Genomic DNA, 19,025 nt, shown 5'->3' with positions numbered 1-19,025 from the left:
TGTTAACTTTGATGATGATTAAAACACGTTCAGTTGAATTATGTGGTTTCATTCCTTATTTTACGAATATTATACATATTATATAGTAGTTTATGCAACAGTGATATAATAAGGGTTCTTAAAATTCAAGGGTCGAAGTTACAAAACGAGACGTAGTCGAGTTTTGTAAAAAAAGACCCGAGAATTTTAAGAACCAATTATGAGCTGTTGCATACATTACTTTTTCTATGACAGCTGCAGCAAAAAAAAAAGAGTTATTATTAAAAAAAAGAGTTATTATTTAAAAAAAATTGAGTTATTATTTAAAAAAAAAAGAGTTATTATTGTAAATGAAAACATACCTCTTTCAATCAAGATGATCGGAACTTGTATCTTTAAAAAAAATAAAGCAGTTGTATTATACTCATAAGATGACTGCTAGCAGTCATCTTATGAGCCTATAGACAAATCATTCAAATGACATTGCTTTAGATATCACTGTCAGTCATTTAATTGACACATTTAAGTGCTGGAGTAGAAAAAGAATTTTAAGATAGAGATAAGAGATGGAACAGCCCGCTGTGTACTTTGAATCCGTTTACATTCATATCCAGTTATGGTACGGCGACTTTGAGCGTTAGGATCGATTTGAATCCAGATAATTATGCCAGAATTAGAATAGAATAGAAAATATTTTATTAATTATTAGTAAGCACAGAAAGATACAGAAAATAAACTCATACAAAAAATAAAATAATACAATAGTTGTGATTATTTGTTTTTACAAGGGGGTAAAGTTGTTGTTTAGCCTCTGGTGCTAATATTAATTACCGACCAAGCGAAAGATTACAAAATTGAACCACGAGCGTAACGAGTGCTTCGAAAAATGAGATCTTGAGCGTTGCGAGGGCTTTTATTTACCACACCAACACAAGGAAAATACTAATTGTAAAATATGAAAGCAAATCGATTCAAAATGAATGTTAATAAATATTTGGGGCATTATCTATGAAAAGGGACCTCACTGTAAGCTTACGCCGCACAGCGTCGCGCGCGCGGCATCGTATTTATATTGGAGCATCGTTAATAATGGCGTAAGCGCCATCGACAATAAGGTTCCTTTTCATAGATAACGTCACATTTATCATTCAAAATCGTCAATTCCATCCGCAAACAAGAAAACAACTCAGGATTTGCATTCGATTGAGAGAATATAGCAATAAGCGCAAACGTCAGTTCAGTTGCTATATTCAGAGACACGATATAGAGAGGCAGATACATTCAGATGCACTCGGAGTATTTGCGAGTGCCGCGGGGCGGAGATCGTTATCCTGACACGGGCGGGTACAATGAGAGCCGGTATATGGCTCCTCTACACGATGGGCCAACGCCGGCCACTCCAAGGGGCGCATTTATGCGTTAGAGGGAGCAAGTGATATTGCTATCTCATTCTACCGCATGGCTGCGTCCCTTGGAGTGGCCGGCGTTGGCCCATCGTGTAGAGGAGCCATAAGTCGGAACGGAGACGTATTGAGTGTTCAGATGGACTTGGAGTGTTTGCGAGTGGCGTGGGGCTGGGCCAGCTGCGGGGCGGAGCGGGCGCGGCGCGGGCTGCGGGGCGGCGCGGCGGGGGAGGCGGGGGGAGGCCGCTGCAGGTAGTAGCCGTGCGGGCCCAGCTCGCGCCGCTGCCACGGGGACGTCGTGATCCTGACATACGTGACGACTAGTTAGTTACTACGAGTTAAAAAAAAATAATCTCGTTGCGCAGTAGAGGATCACTAAAGCCGGCTTAGATATGAGCGCCGCGCCGGCGCGCCGCCGCCGCCGACAAAATTTTCGCGCCGCCGCCGCCGACGCTGCGCTATCGGCGTGGCATCGGCGTGACCTTGGTACGAGGGGCGTTCAAAATATTCTCGGTATTGATATCTTACAACCTCTTCTAAAATTTCTTTCGTTACTGGCCGCTAAGGTTTATTCATTGACATTAAAAAAAAGTATAATTCGAACCGTTCTTCTGTTCTTTTGTTTTTCTGCAATTGCTGAACAAACATGAACATCATGTGGGAATTGACAATGTTAACTAAATTAGAACATCGATGCGTGATAAAATTCTTGACAAAACAGGGTAAAAATCAAAAAACCATAAAAGAGGAAATGGATTGTGTTTACCGTGAGTCTGCTCCTTCTTTATCTACCATTCAAAAGTGGTCAAGCGAGTTTAAACGTGGAAGGGAGAGTGTTGAAGACGACCCTAGACCTGGCCGGCCTGTAGTAGCTACTTCACAAGAAAATATTGATAAAGTGGAAAAACTTATATTGGAAGATGGTCGAGTGAAGGTAAAATCTATAGCACAAGTAACCAATCTCTCTATTGGTACCGTACATGATATTATACATGACCATCTTAATATGTCAAAAGTAAGTGCAAGATGGGTTCCGCGAATGCTGACTCGGCTTCAAAAAGACATGCGTGTAGCTTGTTGTTCCGATTTTATTGACCTGTGCGGTGAAAATCCTGATGAGGTGCTGCAAAGAATAGTTACTGGAGATGAAACCTGGGTTCATCATTATGACCCAGAGAGTAAACAAGAGTCCATGCAGTGGCACATTAAGGGTTCAGCTCATCCCAAGAAGTTCAAGGTCATCCCTTCAGCTGGCAAGGTCATGGCCACGATATTTTGGGATTGTGAAGGAGTATTACTGATCGATTATAAAGTAAAAGGTGTAAATATCACAGGACAGTACTACGCTAACATTCTACGTCAATTAAAGGATGCAATCAAAGAAAAGAGGCGAGGAAAGTTAACCAAAGGTGTTATGCTTCTGCATGACAACGCCCCCGTCCATACTGCTCATATTGCCAAGGCAGCTATTGTTGAATGTGGGTTTGAAACTGTTACTCACCCACCGTATAGTCCGGACTTAGCCCCCAGCGACTTCTTTTTGTTCCCCAATCTTAAAAAGGATCTGCGTGGAAATAAATTTTCCGATGATGAAGCATTGAAGGCGGCAGTGGAGGAGCATTTTTACACCAAAGATAAAAAATATTTTTATGCAGGATTAAAAAAAATAATTGATCGATCTTTTAAGTGTATAGGGGGGGAGTATATTGAAAAATTAAAATATCAAACTTTTCGTACTTGTTTGTTTTCATTCTCATACCGAGAATATTTTGAACACCCCTCGTAGTTACTACTACTTTCAGAATCAGATAATATATTTTTAATCGAGTTTAGATCATTAACGGCGCCACTTCGAATAGTTTATAGGCATTCAAAAGGTATTTTAGGCCCATATAATTCAAAAATATCGAAGGCAAATGCAAACTTATCTGTCTAGTAACCGCGCTACTAGTCTTGGGCAAACGAAATTATTTAATATCAATTTTAACATTGTAATAAACATACTGATTTCCTTCCATTTTTATTGTGGAACGTTCCACATTACAATATTTATAGATTGTATATATACACTAGACATGTCAATCACAATGAAAAAATCGCTCGCATGGAACTAAGCCGCTATCTGAACCTGCAAGTTTTTGGCCCTGTTTGGAGCTCAACTTTCGGCCTGTTTTAAAACGCTTGAGCATTGGTCCTTATCTGATGTTAGCTCCATTTCAGCTCGGCCTTTGGTTCGCACGAATGCGCCCTCAGGAAAGCTCCAGATCTTTAACAATATGGCTTCAGTCTTTATCGGCCTGCACCCTCGCTCTGCTCTCTTGCAGCTCGGCCTCGCACAGAAGCAATCGCCGCAATCGGTGCTCCAGGCGTTCAGCCGTCAGCCAAGCTTACACTTGGCGTAAGCTTATTCTTAGCTGTATGCTTACCTGCAGCTCATCCTCTAGCCTCGCATTGGGAGGCGTCGAAATCAAGTCTTCGGTGTTACATGGAGCTCGGCGTTGGGCCTCACTTTTTGACATACATCTGTTTTGTTGGGTCGATATTGGTTAATGACGGAGCTCGTTTTTTTTGGGCTGTCGACAAGACGTTTCCCTGATACAGTCAATCTGCAATTTTTAACTTAGCACAAAAGATAAGGGCCTCGCTAAGATCTTCCGGCCAAAGCCTCGCCATGATGAAGACCGCCTCTGATGCCGCGCGATACCGCTTATCCACAGTTTATACGATATAAAATTTTTTCGTACCATTATTCAATAAATTATCCTTGATAATAAAAAATGCATTTATTTCATAACTTTCTTACAGAAAAAACATGTTTTTTCGGTAAAATTTTGGTTTGAATTCTTTTTTTATTAATCGAAGGTGTTTCAAGGCCACGCCGCCGATTCGCCGCCGCCGCCGACCAATTTTGACCGGCGCGCCGCCGCCGGCTATATGCCTATCGGCGCTCATATCTAAGCCGGCTTCCCACGGCCCGTTTTTTCACAGATCTGACCGCGCCTCTACAGGCCGAAGATCGTGGGAACGGTCGCATCCGACGAGGCCTGTCGTCACCCGTCCGATCCGTCGGGAGTCGGTAACTTCAAAGGCGCGTCGCGGCGCGGCGCGACGGTGCCTGTAGGGGCGCGTCTGCGTCGGTTCATTTCACCTGGGACAGCGCACAGGCCTCGTCGGATGCGACCGTTCCCACGATCTGTCGGCCTGTAGAGGCGCGGTCAGATCTGTGAAAAAACGGGCCGTGGGAAGCCGGCTTAATCAACCGCACAGGCATCCACAGGCGTGGCGCGATCCGGCCTGGCCTGTAATAAACACGGGCCGTGGGAAGCCGGCTTAATAGTAGGTAGGTAGGTGTCTCTTATTAGGTAAACGCGAAGGGAACGCGCCTGTTTGCAAAAGGCTCACTAACTAATTGCACGCATGCATTGACACGTTCACTGTTCCGACTGTTAACTGTCAACCTTACGGCCTTTTAATAGAGGCTTGCCGTGACCCATATGTGGGGCACGGGACGGGACAGTTGAACGTGACAAGCACTGCATGCGCATCATGCGTGAGCGATTTATAAAATCTGCGGGACGACGCACCAACGTGGCGAATGCGCCGATAGCGGACTTTGTGGAAGTGTTTGGATTTTAACACTTTTTTCAGATATTTTTGGACTGTTTCAGACACCACACTTTTTTAGGATTAGCCTAGCTATGCTCTCATCTATGAAGATCAACTTTCGCCATGTTTGTTCACAAGTTCTGTGTTCGCCGGAGTTCCTTCTGTTCGTAAATCTAGAATAAATACCCCTTGCCCTCTCTTGGAGTCACCTCCTAAGCTTGGAAGCAACTGCTGTCATCCGTTTCGTTTAAGTTACAAGGCAGTTTTAAGAGTTTTAAGTAATTATTGGGATTGCTGACGCGGTACCAGATCATGAGCGGCGGCGAGCGCGGGCGGCGTCGGGCGCGCACGCAGGCCGCGAGGGGCACCGCGCTGACGCACCACACGGCGCATTGTTCGAGCATGTACTTGTTGCGGGGGCTGCGGAAGTGCTCCGGCTCGTATAGTGCTGCCATGGCCTAGAAACAAAACATCGTGTAAGTACGGCCCAGACAGCAGGTTGAAATTAGACGGGGAGAACAACCAGCAGGTTTGTAAAAATAATTTTTAACCCTAAACAAACTCATGTGTGGATGGGTTGGCACACGAAAGTACCAGGAAGGCAGCCGACAAGAAGAATGGCGGCGTGTTCTGAAGCTAAAGATCGCCAAAGTTACGACTATGACCACTCATGTCAAGAGTAAAACGACAATATACTCTTGAATCTCTTGATATAGAGTCTGTGCGGAAAGATATGGGGCCCAATACATTCCAATACTCTTCTCTTTCCGCACAGACTACCTAATACAAATTCAATAAAAATGACGTTGGCGTGATGTAGAACTCGTTGTTCGTTGTTCGGTTCAGCTACCAAGTTATTAGATAATTTTATTGTTTTGCATGTAACTATCTACGAACGCGAGCAGTAGTAAGACTGGGAAGTGTCCTCTCAATCAAACATCAACCTTCTTTTCGTATACTAATATGGTTCACTATGGCTATGAACTTGTGGAGGTACTTAGTGACTTTTGCTTGTCAACTGACCTATGTACAAACGTGGACAACTCACTTCGTCGTAAGCGACGCCAACCAGCAGCTTCACCAGCCGCACCAGCACCACCCAGAAGTGCACGCTGTAGATCACCATCCACACGAACAGTAAGTGCTGCAACAATAGGTACGCGCGACATTTACTTAAACCGACCATGACTTAGGTACCACAGCAGGGGCCGTATAGACATATGTCAGATGACAATCGTAGGTACCTAATGATATTGACAAACGCCAATCAACAGTAAAAATATATCGGGATGCCAGATGCGAGGAAAAGTGACGTGATCATTTCACACATTTCTTAGCATCATCGACCATTGGGTTTCAATTATCAAAAAATAACCACCTGAATTTTTGTGGCCACGGAATATTTTGGCCGCAGTTAACTTTGTTTTTGTATGGGGTGCAAAAATTGAAGTTTAATTTGGCGTTATCTGTAAACGATTGACACTTGGCTAGGCCCCAGGCTAGGTGTTGGTGGGTGCGCGAGGCCCGAGGGCTTGGGCTCGTGCGTAGAGCCTTGATTCACAGGTGACGCTTCGTGCTTTCACCCTACGTGGAGTTTCGGGGGCCTCGAGTGCTGTTTACAATACTCTGACTAGCACTATACCGTACCATCGTTACCGTTGCTTACTGACCATCGTTGGGCGTTAATTGTCTTTACAGTAAGGTTCACGGCTTGTCAGTTCACAGTGTGGCCCGTGATACATACCTGCAGGGCGAGCTCCCAGTAAGGCGCGCGCCGGAACATGCTGCGCCTAAACATTATGACTAGAAGCCGCCGGGCAAGGGCCGCAGCGCCCGCCGCCCACAGCACGGTGGGTAGGGCCGACAGAGTGCCGGCGCCGCACTTGCACCACTCCAACACCTGCTCAGACAAACGTCGTTGTAATTCACATAATCTGTGGGCACGGCAGTGCCCCCGCCAAGTCGAGCGCGAAGCAAACACTGCCGTACCATCCTTTACTGGAACCATTTCGCCGCATTTTCAGGCCCCTATTTGAGAACCTCTGGATAAGACCAGAACGCAGAAATTTTCGTCATCCAGTAAGCTATAATCACATACTTAAAATCCAAAATTTCAAGTCTGTAGGTCATTTAGTTCCGAAGTTAAGCGAAAGCAAAGTTTCGCATTTATGACACTCACTCACTCACTCATGATCATCAGAGTAGAACTAGTACTTCCCATAAACTCAGAGAGCTGAAATTTGGTACCGAGTTAGGGTTTAATGGCCACATAAAGGGAAAACCTAAAAATATTGCAATATCAGTCACGTTTTAAAGATATAAGAACTGCATAAGTAAGTTTGTAATCCCATATAAATATATGATATTACAAAGTTACTGTTGCAGTTCCTACAAATAGTAGGTAAAGTAAAGGTACGATGTACGATGTGAGTATGAATGAAGATATGTTTAGTTATGATATGTGTATACATAGTATGGGTATGAGTACCCGAAAAGAAGGACTGCCTACAAAAAGAGATGAGATCCCATCAAAAACATTACAAGTAAAAAGGTGCAAGTCTCGCAACGCTTTTACTACAAAAAAGTTTTGAGATGTAATGTGAAACCAATTCGGTAATTTTAATCAGTGCCAGTAGGGCAATTTTAATCAGGCCACATAATGCTTTATTCGTACCGTACTCGTAAATATGCAATTACCGTTATGTTCAATTAGAATTATTTTTAATAGGTGACGATGATCCTTTTGTCATTATGCAGCCGTGCGATGGCCAAGTCATTATACGTATTACAAATTAAAGATATCTTATTGATACGGTTTTAACACCCCCCGGCACTGATTAAAATAACCGACTTGGTTTCACATTACATCTCAAAACTTTTTTGTAGTAAAAGCGTTGCGAGACTTGCACCTTTTTACTTGTAATGTTTTTGATGGGATACAATTTACAAATTTGTTTTGGATGTAAGTAGCTATTTTGATGTTTAGGGGAGGATGGGGGGAATTGTGGAACCTGAAAGAAAATAATGTACAACTTCTACACCGGAGGGCAAAAAAGCGGCCAAGTGCGAGTCGGACTCGCCCATGAAGGGTTCCGTATTTAGGGGATTTATGGGTAAAAATCTTAAAATAAGTCGCCTTAATAGAAAGGTGGGAAGGAGGGGGGGTGGAAGGGGGAAGGGGGCAAAACTACCCCTCCAACTTTCCCACCGCGGAAATGCTTGGTTTCTGAATTATTCATAATTTCATAGTTATAATTTGAGGTTATGACAGTGCCAAAGATTGGGTTATTCGCAGACGGTCTAGACCGCAAAAGGACTAGTGTAATATTTTGCCTATATCACTTTTAGTCTACATCGCGAACGGTCCAGAACGCAAAATGCCTGACATCATTTTCGTCGTTTTATCTTTACGTTAGCGATGTCGACGGAGCCCCGCTGTCGCGGGGCTCCTATTCTGTGTTGTTTGGCCTTCGGCCATTTGAAGATAACTAACGAATCTAACCTACCCTAGTGATATAAAAAAGTGGTAATTTTGCGTTCTAGACCGTTTGTGATGTAGACTATAAGGGATATAGGCAAAATATTACACTAGTCATTTTGCGTTCTATACCGTCTTAATATATTCAATGATCGCCCAAAAAAAAATCTTATTGGCGGCAGCTAAAATTGCTTTAAATCAATTTAAAACAACCCAAAACAACCCCTCACAGCGTCAGTTATCCTCAAATAAGGCGACTTACTTATTTTAAGATCCAACCCGATTTATGATGTATTAAAAAAACTACTTACTACATCTCGTTCAAACCAATTTTCGGTGGAAGTTTTCATGGTAATGTACATCATATTATATTTTTTTTAGTTTTGTCATTCTCTTATTTTAGAAGTTACAGGGGGGGGGGGGGGACAAACATTTTACCACTTTGGAAGTGTCTCTCGCGCAAACTATTCAGTTTAGAAAAAAATGATATTAGAAACCTCAATATCATTTTCAAAGACCTATCCATAGATACCCCACACGTATGGGTTTGATGAAAAAAAATTTTTTGAGTTTCAGTTCTAAGTATGGGGAACCCCCAAAATGTGTTGTTTATTTTCTATTTTTGTGTGAAAATCTTAATGCGGTTCACAGAATACATCTTCTTACCAAGTTTCAACAGTATAGTTCTTATAGTTTCGGAAAAAAGTGGCTGTGACATACGGACGGACAGACAGACGGACAGACGGACGGACAGACAGACGGACAGACAGACAGACATGACGAATCCATAAGGGTTCCGTTTTTTGCCATTTGGCTACGGAGCCCTAAAAAAGCATATTGCGTTACTGGGATAGTGTTATGACTTAAGTAGGGCGGCAGGTGAGGAAAATTACCTTTTTTTACGAAGTTATAATTGTTATAAAGTATGAAGAAGTAGCACTACTTTTAGCTTTAGGTATAACCACGAGGATTTAATTCACAACTCGCAGTAGGTACACAAGCATTTGTGAGAAGTGTGTGGTTGAATACTTGCCTCGTCAACAATCATTTTGGACGCACTCACACGGGGTTTTAAGAAACTTTACAGGGTTTGAGAACGACCATACTTGTTTATTATCTTTTATCATTGGTTTAGGTACTACTATCATTAATTTTGGTAAACAATTAATTAAAAATAATGTTTCCGCTTATGTCACCATGGTAGATGGCGACATTTGAGTGAGATCCCGAAGACGAATGGTTGATATCGTTGACATTTGACATGACGTAAGTAAGAAGGTATTTCCTAGGTTTCGTGAAAAAAGTTTTTACTATACCTACCAACAAATCAACAGTAAATACTTCCGATTCGTTGACATACTCTTTGATTTCCTTATAGTTCAATAATAACCAGTATAATAACTACGAATTGTAGTTTACAACCCAATGAAATGGGAACCATCGTTACAATATTTATAAGACAAGTTCTTATTATGAGAAACCCAATTTTCAAAATCTTTAAAAAACAAAAACTCGTTCTCAATTGCCCGTTAGATGTCGCTGAACCGAAAAGTAAATGGCGCTATTAAGATTTTTCCGCGGCCGCATATAAGGGCTGGTGGAGCTTACGCATCATACTAACCTTGTGCAGGGTGTACCGTGATCACGAAGGCGGTTGCCCCAGGCCGGGGCCGGCCATTGCACTGCGGCTGGATGAGCTCGGCCTGTGACTATCCCTCGTGGATATGTCGTGCGTGTAATTTTTGGTAGTTGGACTCGCGCGTCGCGCAGTCCTTGATAAACTCAAGAATCAAGGTCGCGATTAGTCGCGAGGGTTTCATAATTGACCAATGCCTGACCTGATACAGCTAATATAGGGATAGGGAGCACCGTATCAGGAATAGCTGGACAAAAAAGGGAACAATATCGGGTAAACATTAGATGACAGTTAACCCAGGGCAGTGATAGTATGACCATATACAGTCAGCACCAAATAAAGACGGCTAAAGTAACCAAACATTAATTATAATGAAGAGTCGACGTCAAAGATATCTTTACATTTTCCGCTTTATTACAAAGGGGTAAGGTATATTCTTTGGGTAAGGTATAAAAGTGTAAACATGTCTTTGACGTCGACTCTACTAACACGCTCCGCGATTGTTACGCCGTTTAGGGTCCTAGCTAAAGTGGTTGTTTCATACTTAAGCTATGCACTGTCCAATTTAGGTAGATCCCTATATGGCGTAACAATCACGGAGCGTGACTGTACCAGGTTCACACGACATTTCTACCATAATATTATTATACTCAATAAAATTAAATCCACAAACAAACCTTACTAACCTACATAAACAAGAAACCAACTAGATCTATGTTAATGACACAACATGGACACAACCACGACAAGCTGTCACCTAGAGTCACTTAAAATGTCAAAGAAATTGTAAAAACATGGAAAGATTGGGGATATGGTAAATTGTGAGTGATGTCCTTACTACTGCATCGCCGGCTCCGCGGCCGCTGACGCATGGCGAAGACTGTCAACTTCAATGCCAACTGTGTGAGTATCTTGTACTTCAATGCCAACTGTGTGAGTATCTCGTGGTGTCAATGTAGAATCTGTGCGGAAAGAGCAGAGTAGAGGAATGTATGGGGCCCAACGCATTCCACGACTCTTCTCTTTTCGCACAGACTGCACTTGGTGATCATCAACCCGGATCGAATAAGGATTACCTACACAGTGCGAGAACTCGTATGAGATACATTGCCGATTACTAATATACAATCTATAATTACCAACCGCCTAAATGAGTCTAAAGGAACTGACTCCGCTTGGTATAATAGTCTGTTATATAATGATGAGCGTGGTCACAGAACCTGAGGGACTCGTACTTGGAGGACGCTGCCAAATGGTTGAGCTGCAATGGCGAGGTGTGGGGCGTGGGGCCCACGGCCCTGTTTGCGGCCGCGGCCGCGCTTTTCTTGCACCACGAACTGCAGGCGTCGCTGTTTGGCCCTGGGGATCACCCGACTGTGACAATGCTGGAGCACATTCTCATGGTAAGATGATGTCTCTTTCTTTCGCTTTCCTTCGTAGAGGCTGCCTCCTATAGTAACAGCAACTTAACATTGTGGACATTTGCAATAAGCTTTATGTATTGTTGGTGTACAGTGAGAACGTTGGTATATATCTAGGACTGGCGAGTGGCGTGCTAACTGATACGCGTATTCTGCTGCTCTGACTTTGCCCGAGTGCCGAAGCGAGAGTGGGATAAGTGTGTTTTCGCCTGTAACCTACTTATTTGCAGAAATGTTATAACATTATACGAGTATGTATGTAGGTATTAAAACGAAAATATTTGAGTGTTCGAACTAGCTAACTGTGCATGGGTATTAGATGTTTTTGTGTGTGTGATTTCATGCTCTTGTCTGACAATCGCTTAGCTTTATCCACTAACCTGCTTGCTCTGTCTTTAGACCGCCATGGTGGTGGGAACGCTGGCGCTGATGGTGCACATCTGGGTGTGTCTGATGCGGTTCTTCCAGTACTACCTCGACACCCTCATTAGAGATGTGAGTATTAGAATTCCTGAATATTTAAATGCGTAAAGAATGCAATCCTACAACGTGACTCAACCATATCAACTGTTGTTGTTTTGTAAGACCCGTACTGAGGAATGTGGTGTTGAATATGCCCTAATGGGCGCTTAATAGCTGGAGCTCGGTGCTTTAGCTTTCCGCATCACAGAGCTGGGATTCACCGTGTTTTACATGTTCCGCAGTACCCCAAAAGCATTGTTAGAGATTACGATAGCGAGCCTGGTGGGGTCCCCACGGACAGAACTAGCTGCCCGGGGCCCGCTGACCCAGTTTCTTCGGTGGCAGCAGTCGCAGACCCACATCCACCGATACCGTGTCATATATGTCACCAGAGCCCGAACGTCCTACTGGAGATGACGACCGCGGGCCTGCTGGGGTCCTCGCAGCCGGAGCTGGCAGCGCTCGGCCCGCTGACCCGGTTCCTTCGGCAGCAGCAGCCTCAGATCCACATCACGCTCTGCTGGCTGCTGGCGCTGTGCTACGCCGACTACATCAGGAAGCATTACTGCACAAGATTCAATATGCCGTATTTGGAACAGTGGTTGGTGTGCATCTACCTTGATTTAAAACCAGTATGTACCTATATAATATAAGTAGATACTTATCGTAGGTATCTTTGATGTTGGTAACTCTTCTTGCCTTAACTAAAAGTATATAGGTGTTGGAAAAATAATTGATTCCTTTTTGATTACTATTAAGTAGGTAGACAACTCCTAAAGTTACAAAAATATACGGTAGGTACACCGATGGTTAGTTGAGAGTGGCAAATTAAAAATGATGATGAAATTGCATACTCATAGAAGGTAACTCTTTGTAGACCTGCAAAGTGGCTTGGTGACATTTTACCCTGCAGGGGCCATATATTTCTCAAACAGTATATTGGACTTAAAATAAGTAGGTATATTAAATGCTGTCATAGAAGCATACGATTTGATAATTCGTGGACCAATAATCAAAGTACCTAACGTCCAAGAAATTAATCCTTATCCCTACCTTATTATCGGCGGGAATTAGAAATTAAACCCCGTCATTAACTTACGTTACGTAACTTTTGAATGGTTTGAAGGCAAGGAGGACTGCACGCGATGGCGGGACGGCGCGCTCGCGACGCTCTGTCGGCAGCGCACAGTTTCGCAGCGGGAGTGCGCTTGCGGATCCGGGGCCTTGCACCGCCGCCGCCGACTAACGAGGCCCATACGTAAGACTCACTATAGGTCTATTCGTAAACGGTCTAAGGCTTAGAATGCAGTGCGGTTAATTTTTTGCGGTTTCAGTCTTGCAAGTGCGTGCGCTTATGAAGCATACCGTAGGTACGTTGCACTTTTTGCGGTTCTGAAACCGCAAGAAATTATTCGCAGTGCGTTCTAAGCCTAAAGGGCAGCAGCGCAGCGGGAGTAGGGTTGCCAGATCGAAAGGTGCTATTATCGGGAAAAAAATTATTTTTTTCGGGATTATGGGCCTTAAGTCGGGAAAAAAAACATCGCACCCTCACCGCAAGGTCCCACGCCACGCGCGCACGCTGACGCGCTCGACGCGGGCACAGAATAAGTAATAGTATTATTATATTTTGGAGCCAAATAAAACAGTAAATTAATTAATTACGGTTTATTTAGCGCTATACGAAAATGTGTTCCGTTACATGATAACAATGACAGGCATATCTCAGTGTTGCCACAGCAATCACTGTCAGGTTATTACACTCTCCACCCCCTTAAACTATAAGGCTAGGCTAGATATTAAACTATATTATACTATAATACTATGAGTATTATATTCTTTGATCGACTCTATCAAGTTCTAACTAAGTCTTACATATAACAAAATAACAGTTTAATACTTATTTAAGTTTATGCAATTGGTTAGCATGACGCTTCCATTTTACTCCTTCCACTTCTACCATGAAAGTAGAGCCAGGCATCAAAACCTGAACTATGTGACCTTTTGACCACTTCTTCCCCCTTCTAAAATCCTTAACATTAACTAAGTCACCCTCAGATAAGTCTACAATTCTGGCACCCTTAGCATACTTTAACTGTTTTTCTTGTGCCTCTACAAGATTTTGATATATGGGTGCAGGTCTTAATAGTGAAAATCTATTTCGCAATTCTCTACCCATCATCAACCGAGCTGGAGTTGCTCCACTGGTTGTGTGTGTGGTCGTGCGGTAATCAAACAAAAATATGCCTAAGGCATAGTTATGCGATTTGCCACTTTCCATAATTTTTTTCATATGTGATTTAAACGTCTCTACAAATCTTTCGGCCGCACCGTTAGTGGCCGGATAGTGAGGAGAAGTGAAAGTATGCTTAACACCTGTAACTCTACAAAATTCTTGAAATTCGTGACTTGTAAAAGCAGTGCCATTATCTGTTACTAAGTGAACAGGGAACCCATATCTTACATATAATTCTTTAAATTTAATTATTGTTAAGTTAGAACCAATATTAGCCATTTGAAATGCTTCAGGCCATTTGGAATAACTATCAACTATTATTAAGTACATTTTCCCAAATAATGGGCCTAAAAAATCAGCATGAATTCTAAACCATGGTCCCGGAGGAATTGGCCAACACTTTGGAACCGCTTTAGCCGGGTTATGTCTATTTTCTAAACATAATTTGCAAGAGCCCGCAATCTTTTCAATACATTCATTAAGCTTAGGCCACCAAAAGTAAGCTTTGGCCATTTCTATCATTCTTGAGGTTCCAAAATGTGTTAGATGGAGTTCATCCAAAACAGTTTGTCTCAAGTTTTCAGGTATTATGATCCGATGACCCCACATTATGCAATCTCTATCTGTGCTAATTTCATGTCTCCTCAAGTAATAAGGATCTAAATTTTTATCTGTCACCTTTTCTGGCCAGCCATCCTGGCAGTACATATGTACCTTAGAAAGAATTACATCTTTTTTGGTATTATTTTGTATCAATTTCCAGTTTAGAGATTTCAAATCAGAGTCATTAATATAATTTACATTTACAATTTCTGTGTTATTTATACATAATGCATGATATTTTGTATCGTCATTCTCTTTTGGCAGTCTTGACAAATAGTCTGCTGGGTTTCTGTCTGTACTGATGTGTTTAATAGTGTAACTAAAGGCTGAAAGAAATATTGCATAATGCTGAAGGCGTTTAGCTGCCATTCTGGGTATTGCTTTATGCGGTCCAAATATCCGAGTAAGAGCAGCATTATCTGTCTCTAGCTCAAAGGGTCTGCCATATGTGTAATTGTAAAATTTGGTAACCCCAAAGATTATTGCAAAAGCTTCTTTGTCTAAGGTGGTATATTTTTGTTCTGTGTCATTATTAATTTTAAATTTTATGTTATGTATTATTCCCAATGGCTGTGTGATGGTTTGGTCATAATTTTTGAAATTGACATTTGTCTCTTTTACTTCATGTGTTAAATTTAAAATTTCCAAATCCTTTTGCAAAATAGTTGATGTTTCAGCCCCGGTATCTAATTCAAACTTGAATATCACACCATTCACACTACCATCCACCAAACAAGGGGGTACCTTATTTGTGGTTGATTTACAACTGTAAATATTATAATAGTCGTCACTGTCTGGAAAAAGTCCTTGAATAGACTGCTCAATGTCAGAGTTTTTATTTTCCATTTCACTGTTAATTTCAAGTATGTTCATTTTATGGGTTTTAGGACACATTTTGTACAGATGACCTTGTTGGCCACATTCTGAGCAATATTTATTTTTTAAACTGCATTCACTTTTTAAATGGTTATTTTTACCACAACAAAAACACTTCAGTGACTTACCAGATGCTGTTGACCCGCGATTGACTTTATTCTGAATTTGTTTTGGCTTACTCTGTGCATTCTGCTTGACAAAAAACATACTAGAAGCTGGTTCCTCCACTGGCATCTTCATTTTAGTCTGCAGCCACGCCGCCTCCACAGTCCTCGCTAAGGTGGTTAATTCATCAAGTGTTTGGTTGCCATTCTTAAGTAATTCAAATTTAACAAGAGATGAATACACTCCGTCGATAAGTTTTTCTTTCACCTGGTCTTTAAAATCCTTAAAATTACATTTCTTTGCAGCTTTCTTCAATCGTATAATGTAGTCTTCTATGCTTTCTTCTGCCTTCTGGTTACATTTTCTAAATTCTGCCCGATCCACAGGAACGGAAGTGGATTTGTTGTATCTATCTTCCAATAGCTTGATGAGATCAGTAAATGACTTTTCATTTGGTTTGGCAGGAGCACACATGTGATTAAGTGTCTCTAACACTTTTGGTGTAACTTTAGTGATTAGCAGGGCCACTTTCTTGTCTTCCGGCACATTATTCAAGCTAATTAGGCACTGCAACTGCAACTCGAATGTGTCAAAGTCACGTCCATCAAAGGGTTCTATGTGATAATTTACATAATTCACCGCCATGACTGGTAATTCCTGCGTTTGTGGAGTCTTTATAAGTTGTCCACTTTTGATCGCGTCCCTTAGGAATTTCCTTAATTCGTCTATTGTTTCTAACTCGTGGTTCAGTTGCAGTTCTTCTAATATTTGTAATAGTTCACTTTTGCTTAAATTTTGCACAAAACTTGTCTTTTTTTGCGAAATATCACTCCAAAAGTGTTCACTTAGTGACATTTGGAGGTTATATATGTTAACCTCACAAGAGTATCACAAACAGAGTTTTTACTTTTTGGAACTAAAACTTTTGACGTATTTCAGTCCACACACGTATTACGTTATTTTCTCGTCGCCATTATTATATTTTGGAGCCAAATAAAACAGTAAATTAATTAATTACGGTTTATTTAGCGCTATACGAAAATGTGTTCCGTTACATGATAACAATGACAGGCATATCTCAGTGTTGCCACAGCAATCACTGTCAGGTTATTACAAGTATTACGCGGGTCGCTCGCTCGCTCGACGACAGTTCGAAACTTGAAATTAATGTTTTATAACGTGAAGCTGTTTTTCGGGACAATTTTCACTTCGTCGGGAATCGGGAACACATGCTAAAAATCGGCAGAATCCCGCCAAATCCCGACCATCTGGCAACCCTAAGCGGGAGTGCGCTTGCGGCTCCGCGGGCTTGCGCTGCCGCCCCCGACTAACGAGGCCCACACGACCGGTACCTAATGATTAACTATATAGGCCTCTTCATGAACAGTCTGAAAGAGGGCCCACACGTATGTATGGTTTAGTATATATACTTACATCGCATTTTTTTCATAAAGGTATAGTTAAAAAATACTCTGTATACGCCGCGGTATGATATACCTATACGGATACAGGAACGTTTCTCTTTGACATGAGATAATTAACCCTTTCGGCAGCCTTTTGCCATTTTATAAAGACTAAAATCAAAATTTTAAAGAAGTTTCACAATTCGTGTTAATGTTTATAAATAAAATAATGGGATATCTCTCCCGCTTTTTAACTTTGCTGAAGAAGGCAACGAATATTATGTTACAAGACCATGGTATTCCGACTCGAATTGTTAATATACTTTGCTGTAGGCATTATGTTGTCCACTAGAGTGTCACGTCACACAAGGGCTCGCGGACTGCCTTCAGCAGATGCGGCAGCTCGGCGCGGGGAGGCCGCTGCCGAGCCAGCGAGGCCGGGGTCTGTATGCACAACGAACCTACAGCCATCGACACCGCAGACTTGCAGAAGCTTAGAGCGTATATCAAGGTACGTGGTGCGGGGCCGCTGCAAGGCCGAGGTCTGCCTTTGAGAAATCTCAAACTTCCAGCCAAGAGCATATTTTCACTTTTACAGACGCTTGCTTGCTTTGCGATAAGTATATAGCTACTGGTCCTTAATAAATAAGGATTATCAATCCCGTAGTCGTCGTAATCTATCCGTTCGTTTGTTATCTTGGTATAAAGATCGCATTTTATTATCTCACCTGTTTTGTTATTATTATGAATGTTATGATACAACTTTGACACGTAGGGTTAGGGTAGGATTTGATACGTGCACCAAAAAGCGCGACAGTCGTATCGATTATTGTAAGATTATTAGATATCATTATTACGTTGTGATCCGCAACGCAGGATTCGTCAAATGGATATACAAACACAAATCAGCAACGGTAGTCGTCCCCTAATTAAATGTTTGCAGGCGACGCGGTGCGCATGCGGCGGCGGGGCATGCAGCACACGAACATGTTCAGTCACACCGATACCCACGCCACCTTCACCCGCGTCTGAAGTTCAGCCGGTCAGTCGGTCGTGTGGTGTACGATCCAACACTACAGTGTCCTTCGCACAATCTCTCGAGCGGAGACGAAGCAGCATATGGTAACAAGGTCACCAGGTGGCGGTAGCAGCACACGAACATGTTCGACCACGCCGGTGCCCACGCCACCTACGCCCACGTCTGAAGTTCAGTCGTGTGGAGGTGTATACGGCGCGAGATTTGTACTGAACTGTCAATATTTCATAGAAGAGCCGCGCCATTTTTCGTGACTCGACCTTTAAGGGGCTCACTGATTACCAGTCCGCCGGACGAAATCGGTCTGTCAGTTTGAACAAAAAGTTGACAGTTCCGAACAACTGACAGGCCGATATCGTCCGGCGGACTGGTAATCATGCAGTGGGCCCCTTTAAGAGCGGGTGTAGATTTATTCTGGCCTGCTCGGCTGTTTCTGGTGTTTATTGTACTTACATATAAAAGGTGAACTATTGCAGAATGTGAAGATTTAATTTTATTGGATCAGGTGCTTTCATTTCCTCGATCATCTTGTAGGTATGTAATAATTTTGAATGATTATCAAGATTTTTAGGATATTTTTATTCCTTTGCCGGTTTGATGGTGTGCTTACTTGAAGGCACTAAGGTTATAACAATTGTAAGACTTATAGAGTCTTGGCGTGGCGACTATTCCATATGAATGTTAAACGTTGTTGGTGTCCAAAGATAAATAATCTCTTAATTAGGTCGACTCTCTCGACTCGAATCGAAATGAGATTTGGTTGGTTGATAAAGATCTATGGTGT

The 19,025-nt window shown here is 42.3% G+C and overlaps 2 protein-coding genes and 1 non-coding gene across 3 annotated transcripts; 2 read left to right on the top strand and 1 right to left on the bottom strand.

The window, feature by feature from the left end:
* Nucleotides 1-1,517: 1,517 nt before the first annotated feature.
* On the bottom strand, nt 1,518-9,628 carry LOC134652670 (uncharacterized). Its single transcript, XM_063507834.1, has 5 exons — nt 9,500-9,628; nt 6,733-6,888; nt 6,037-6,132; nt 5,295-5,446; nt 1,518-1,686 (listed from the first exon to the last, which is right to left on the bottom strand). Exons 1-5 carry the CDS (start codon nt 9,512-9,514, stop codon nt 1,518-1,520), a joined length of 588 nt encoding a protein of 195 aa, XP_063363904.1. The 5' UTR covers nt 9,515-9,628.
* A 451-nt stretch (nt 9,629-10,079) lies between these two features.
* Nucleotides 10,080-10,241, top strand: LOC134653182 (U1 spliceosomal RNA). The gene has a single exon (XR_010097238.1). It is a non-coding gene; the product is annotated as a U1 spliceosomal RNA (small nuclear RNA).
* A 621-nt stretch (nt 10,242-10,862) lies between these two features.
* On the top strand, nt 10,863-18,382 carry LOC134652555 (uncharacterized). Its single transcript, XM_063507721.1, has 7 exons — nt 10,863-11,005; nt 11,320-11,505; nt 11,923-12,018; nt 12,378-12,586; nt 13,112-13,243; nt 17,560-17,716; nt 18,149-18,382. The coding sequence occupies exons 1-7, from the start codon at nt 10,973-10,975 to the stop codon at nt 18,329-18,331; spliced, it is 996 nt and encodes a 331-aa protein (XP_063363791.1). The 5' UTR covers nt 10,863-10,972; the 3' UTR covers nt 18,332-18,382.
* The last annotated feature ends 643 nt before the right edge of the window (nt 18,383-19,025 follow it).

This window comes from Cydia amplana, chromosome 12 (assembly GCF_948474715.1).
Source record: "Cydia amplana chromosome 12, ilCydAmpl1.1, whole genome shotgun sequence".
In the NCBI taxonomy this organism is placed as follows: Eukaryota; Metazoa; Arthropoda; class Insecta; order Lepidoptera; family Tortricidae; genus Cydia; species Cydia amplana.
This window is presented reverse-complemented; position numbering and strand designations above follow the sequence as displayed.